This window comes from Onychostruthus taczanowskii, unplaced genomic scaffold (assembly GCF_017590055.1).
Source record: "Onychostruthus taczanowskii isolate IOZ18803 unplaced genomic scaffold, ASM1759005v1 scaffold23, whole genome shotgun sequence".
Lineage (NCBI taxonomy): Eukaryota > Metazoa > Chordata > Aves > Passeriformes > Passeridae > Onychostruthus > Onychostruthus taczanowskii.
In genome coordinates this window covers 7,152,419-7,159,197 of record NW_024499573.1, presented here as the reverse complement: position 1 = coordinate 7,159,197, position 6,779 = coordinate 7,152,419, and the positions used below count along the sequence as shown (strand labels likewise).

Below are 6,779 nucleotides of genomic sequence, written 5' to 3'. Positions count from 1 at the left end.
TGAGGGGATAAACCAGCCCGCTGCAAAGTGTCCTCTGTAATCTTGGTCCACATGTAGTGTTCCTGATACAATTTGGACAGTGAAGGAGCTTAGTAGATTAATTGCTGACAGATCAATAGAGTGGACATCAAAGCACACAGCTATGACGTGTAAAGAATTGGTATTATTGTATCTGTTTCATAAGTTGACCACTTCTGACAAAGTGAAAATTAATTTGGCATGGCATGCATGCAACATTTCACTGGTCTAATCTGGTGCTGCCTGAAAGTTTGTTTTGGTAGGTATTGTATCCTGGAATGACACAGAACTAGAACTGGCAGGATGTCAAAATACTTCCAAAACCAGCTTAACCAAATGAAATCAGCTGAGTTGTGGAGATGTGAAATGCACATTTAGAAAGACTCAGAGCTGGAATGCAGGCAAGGCTAAATACAGGAATACCAGTGTTATGTAAATACCTAACAACAGTAGGAATATTACCAATAAGGACACTTATACATATCAGCATTTTTATTTCTAAGTTAATCTGAATTGATAAACGTCTTAAAATGTTAAGTCAGGACTCCCAAATTCACTGACCTATGGAGCTAAGAACTGTAAATCTTACTTCTACTGCTGGGGAAACTGAGGCAGAGAGGTTCAGTGACTTACCCAAGGCCACAGAGGGAGTCACTGTCAGAGCCAGGATTAGAGCTCAGGAGTTTCTGGCTCCCAGTTCCCAAGCTCATACCACTAGACCATGGCCTCAGGATATTTCCAGCTGATCTTGAGTCTAAAAAAAAGTAAATTCTCAAGTATGTTACAAATATGTAACATATATATACATATATATGTATATTTATGTGTATACATATATATATATATATATATATTTCTTTTTACCTGAATGTAATGGTATGAGTGAAAACACATTGCTCATAAGTCAGTGCTGAAAATCATACCAGTGTATTTTATCTGAGTTACCTTAATCATACATATATGTATGATAAAGCTCTGCTGAAAAAAAATATTATTTAAATTACAGCCAATAAAAATACACATTGTATTTTTCAGGGTAAGGAAAAAATTGCCTTTCCAAACCAGCCAGCATGTCATTTATATTAATGATGAGGCATTTATATTAATGATAAGTTGCTCTCTGTGTAAGTAAACTCCATTAAGAAAGTCAGGTCCCTTGGTGGAGCTAGATCCTTAGTAAATTTACTAGCTAAGCACTGAGCTCCATGTCAGAGTAATTACACCTTTTATCCACTGTGAGCTCTCTCTTAGCTTCTCCGTATTCCTTAATTTCCCACTTCAGCTAATTTAGCAGTAAAATCACAAAGGTTTAAAAGGTTAGCTGCTGAGGAACTGGCGCATGAATGTTCTGTTAAGCTCCGTGCATTGAAATCGCATTATGTAGAAGAAGGAATTAATTAAGTAACAATTAGGTAGTGATGGATCATTGACAACATATCTACACTTGGGTGCTAAAAATTAATTTCCCCTGTAAAAACAATACATTGTGCATCTTCTCATCTATACACGAGCGTTTTACACTTGAAATATAAAATGGAAAGGCCCTTCAGCAACTTATTAAAAAAAAAAAAAAGGCATATCTTCTGGCACTATTAAAACAATAAAATATTTTTAAAAATCATATAGTGTAATTTTAATAATTAATTGAGAAAGTAATGCGGATAGCAAAAGGAGACGAAATTTTTAAAGGCAGGAGATTTTAAAGTGACTGTAAGGATATTTGTTATATGAAAGCACTTAGTATGTTAAAATTGCTAACAATTGTGTAGTATTCTCTTGCTATCTTCTTTTGCAAGTTGCCATGTTGTTTCCTTGTATTGACAGTCAGCCTCTTAATACACAGATTGGCAGTTAGCCCAGACAGTCCTCAATTCTAAAAGCCTCTTAGCAGATGAAAAATCTTTGGTTCATTCACACCTTGTAGAAAGAACAACAGGGCAGAAGTGACATCCAGATCCATTTAGAGTACACTTTGAGTCTGATTTTCCTTTGCCTTGCACCTTGTGTAGTCATTTATAGCTTTGCAAAGTGAGCACAAAATGGATATAGAACACTGCTACTCATGTGAAGAGAGAATTCTGATTTGGTTGCATTATTTCCAGAGGCGATCACAAAAAGTGCCAGCCAGTTAAAAAATCTGGCTCTGCATAGAATGTGTAAACAATTTTGACACAAAATATAAAGTAAAAAGCAGCAGCCCTTTCCAAGCATTTTACAGAAATTGCAGTTTTGCATTGCAGCAAGGGATATGTTCACTTGCTGTTTGCTTGGAATTTTCATAGAAAGAATACTAAATGCTTAACTCATCTACAGAAAACAAATTCTCTTTCTTCTTTTCTTTTTAAGAACCATATGTAACTATGAGTCCTAAAGTGTATTCTCATTTAAAAGGGAGCTCATGCCATCTATAAGATCTCTACAAGCCCTAACTTCCCACATGCTGCTTCTAAACCCGGTACTTAAAAATTGCATTTCTACAAAACCTCCTGGAATCAATGTGAAAAGCTGCTATTATCACAACAGCTGGTCTCAGTCCAACAGAGTTCAACATGGTTCTGACTTCAGTATGGGTGACAAATTATTGTCAGCATTTATCAGTGATATCTCTGCTATACGTTCTACCATCAGTATGATAACTCAAGACCTACTGCCAAAAATATCTTTAAGATGCAAGCTATATCAGCAGGAAAGAGCTGCTGATATTAAATTAATGAATTGTTTTAACAAAATTGACAGTTAAAAAAATGAAGGACCTAATCTGGCTGTTGCTGGAGATGTGGTCAAAAATTATATCTACTTCAGAACAGGTGCAGTAACTAATTCAGTATATCTGGACATTTATTCCCCATATTATCTTGTGGTCATTTTTCTGGCCCTTCTCAGCCAGAAGTCCTTCCTAGTACACTTCAATACCATGGTGGCATGATAGTGCATGGCAACTCGTGTGCTGGTTAGGAGCAGACAGAGCAGTTACTGCATTAGCAGCTGTTGATCTGAGAATATTGCCACAGTAAATAACGCCTCTTAGTGTTTCTGTTGGAATTTTTTTCTTTCTTTCAATTACAGTCATGAATTTCATGGATTCATCTTACAACACAGTTTCCAAATCTACTACCATGGTCCAAAGCTTACTCTTCAATCAAGTAGCTAAAGAACATTTTCTTAAAAAATTCTTATTATTTTACTAATAATGACTTATGGCAATAATTTATTTCAGGGTTTTGTATTTGTTTTTCTTCTTGTCTTTTTTTCCCGTCTTTCCCTTCTGCATTCAGAGCTTCTGTAAGCATTCTGAGTTGCTAGTCTGGCTTGACTGGAAAGTACTGCGTGTTTGTTGTGCGTCTGCATGTGTGATACCAACTGTTGAAGACTGCTTGATGTTAGATGAGGGCTTATGCTCAGAGCTGTTCTACAGTTGTCTCTCTGGCAAAATCTTTCCTTACCAATGACAATGATGTATCTGTGTGGGGACAGTCTGTTTTACAATATTACACTTGCCATGGTCTTAATTTTACTGATGGGGCATGATTATGATTTCATTTACATTAATCAAATTCATGAGTCATTCCATTCATGTCAATAGCATTAAAGAGCTATAGAGACAAGTAAGAGTTCAGAATCAGGCTTCTGCTATTTTATCTAAAAGCATATCTGAATCACTTCATTAAAGACAGAAACTGAAGGATAGATTTTCTGCTTACTTTGCATTACTCAGTCATGCCATTAGCATTAAATATCAAATAAAGAGCTAAAATGACAGCTGGTAATGTGTCACAGTACAAGGGTTTTCCGTTTACCTCAGATACAGAAAATACCCCTGAATTAACAAGATTTAAGACTATATTCCAAGTATGACAAACTCATGGTGTTAGATCTCCTTGCCCTTGAATGTTGGCATTTATGTTTAAAAAACTTTCTCCTTCCCTTGTTTTCTGTTTGTTTGGTTGTTTTTTTTTCTATGCCACTTTTACATAATTTGAATGCAAAAGATTTACATAGCTTGAATGCAAAAGACCTAAAGGCAAACTATATTTAAGTAAGACCTCGGAGACGAGTTAAGTTTTATAGCCCTGTTCATAAGGAATATTATATCTGGTAAATACAGAAGCATTAAAACTGTGATCACAAGACAAACAATTTGTTTTGTAGGTATCTTATAAAGCATTATCAAATCTCCTTTTTTTAAAAAGTGAAATAATGTTAATATTTTAAATACATGCATTCTAAAACAATAAACATTTTTTTATACTGCTGTCTTTCTCCTGCTCAGACAGAGAAATTGTGCAGAGGATGATGGGCATTAATTTAGTCCTCAGTGATAAGTACTTTTAAGACTAAATATTCTTGAAATTTCACTTATTTAAATTACACTCAAGCTCCCTGTAAATCTAAAAAAAGATTATAAGGAGGGGAAATAATTTCAAGAGGCCTAGCAAGTTAGCAGAAAATTGCTCTATTATATCTCTTCAGATTTTTTCCATTTATTAAGTCAAAGAATTACTGGCATTTGAGAACATTTTCTAGAAATCTGTTTGCTATATTATAGGCCCTAGAAACTATTACAGTCATATATACTTTCAGCTTCACCACAAGCATATGCCCCAAGATACCTAATCAAAGAACTGAGGGATCTATCAACAAACCAGGGCCAAAGCAAGCTGGGAAAAGGGCTCTTTTGCTATATTTTCTGTAGATCTCACTGAAAACCAAAGACCTGTCTGAGCAACTTGTTTTTCCAGTATAGCTTGAATTGCAAAAATATTTTCTTCGGAACTCCCAGAGAAAGCTTTATTTTCGCCCTGTTAGACCACACATTGAGTTTTTCACTCAACACTAAGGCAGTAGAAGTTTGTATATGTTGAAATAATAAGATACTGTCTTCAGGCTGGATACAAATGTTAGTTAAGCTACTGGTCTTACAAGAAAACCTTGACACAATATCACTCCTAGTAACCATGGGAATTATGCATTTTCCTTTGTTATCTTTTCCAGTGTTGTACTTTGTGATAATATTACTGTGTATTTCAGCATGCACGCTTGGGCACACAGATTAATTATGAGGCAATAAACTTTACATAAAAGTGCTGAAAAACAATTAAAAATCTCACTTGTTTTCAACAAACGAAGTGAATAAGAAATTGAAGAAGTATAGAACAGAGAAGTCACCTACCGTGGTTGTTTTTATCCGTCCTCCTGGTTGTGTACAGGTCCAGCCTGATTTATTGATTAGCAAATCACAGCCTTCTCCTTCTAAACATGGAAGCATTTCACACCACTGTTTTGTTTTGATAATTCGTGCTATGAAACAGAAAAGGAAGAAGAAAAAACAAAACAAAAAACAATTGGCAGAAGAATTCACATTTTACTTATCTCTAAACACTTTCTCCTTTGAGTTGTCTATTTTCATAATCTGATAATTCAGCAATAGTTTGTGATGTAGACAGCCCTAGGCAGTTTACAAAATTATTTACAACACCTGCTGTGCCAACAAATTTAATTTCAAACTTAAAAACCAACGAAAAAACAAAAGACAGCTTTATGATAAATCAAAATAACATAGAAAATAGCTCTTTTTCTAATTTCCTTCCAATGAAGGAAACATTGTTGGGGAGGACTAATAATTGGAGACTTACTATCCTAACTAATAATTATGGTGCCCCACAACTGTGATCCATTGTGTTAGACTCTCTACAAACCCAAGCAGATAGTCCTTATCCTGAAGTGCTTACACTGTAAATAGAGATACAGGGGAAAGAGAAAAGCTATAATAAACAAAGGGGTCAGTTTAATGACAGCTATTGAGAAACTCTGTGATACTTGCAATGGTAGGGGTAAAGTCAAGGACAGAAACTAGGAACATAAGAAGGACAGGTATTGAATTAAACAAAGGTTGAGAAACCATGGGGAAGGAGACAATAAGCCGAGGGAAAAGACAGGACCAAACAGCCTATTACTACAAAGGAAAAGAAGTCTAGTTAGGAAGGTTCTAACAGAAAGCTGGTGTGATACATGTTTTGTGTCTACTCTCAATGCTTGTGTCTCTGGCAAGCCAGTTCTGCAAAATTTCCACAAGGTCATACACAGCATGTAGTCTTGGAACAACAGAGCCCTGACTGCAATAAAGTAAAAGCAAAGGACTTGTAAGGAGAATTTTTTCCTCAAGGTAGGGAGAGAAGTGGCTTTAATACCTGTAGACCTCTTTCTGGACTATAATACTACTTCTTTTGAGTTCACCTTTGTAGTATCTGGGTTCCTTCTCATAGAATACAAACATTACTAATATCTGGTATTCTGTTGTTCTTCCACTCTTCACTGAAGACAATATTGTACAATGGAGTGTTTAGCATACTTTTCATAAAAGCATGTACAGAGACACTCACTTGCACAGTGCCATATATTCTTGCTAAACAAGGCAAGGTCTCCCAAATGAACTTTTGCTCAAACTTTAGTCTACAGAAAATGGTCCTATTCCTCCATGGATCATCTCAGCAATTCTTGGCTGCACTATAGGAAAGCTTCAGCACTTCAATTTATACATAAGTGTCCTTTCATTCAAGGCCAAAACTTGAGAGAGAAGGACACAGATCAAGCCTTTCTCTATGTTGATGTGTGACACCCATACACATAACACACCTTCAGTAATCATAAGCCCAACAAAATGAGAATGACAGGAGAAGTACTTAGTGAAATAAGAGTACAAGGAGATTATGTACCAAATAAATTTAGGGTCCAAGGACACTAAAAGTAGGCATTTATCCCAG

The 6,779-nt window shown here is 35.6% G+C and overlaps 1 protein-coding gene across 1 annotated transcript in view; it reads right to left on the bottom strand.

The window, feature by feature from the left end:
• Positions 1-745: 745 nt before the first annotated feature.
• TAFA5 (TAFA chemokine like family member 5) overlaps positions 746-6,779 on the bottom strand; it is a 328,833-nt gene continuing 322,799 nt past the window's right edge. The window contains exons 4-5 of the mRNA XM_041405471.1: positions 5,189-5,316; positions 746-772 (exon numbers count right to left, since the gene is read on the bottom strand). Of these exons, the coding sequence (XP_041261405.1) occupies positions 746-772; positions 5,189-5,316 (155 nt within the window). The remainder of the gene's footprint in view (positions 773-5,188; positions 5,317-6,779) is intronic.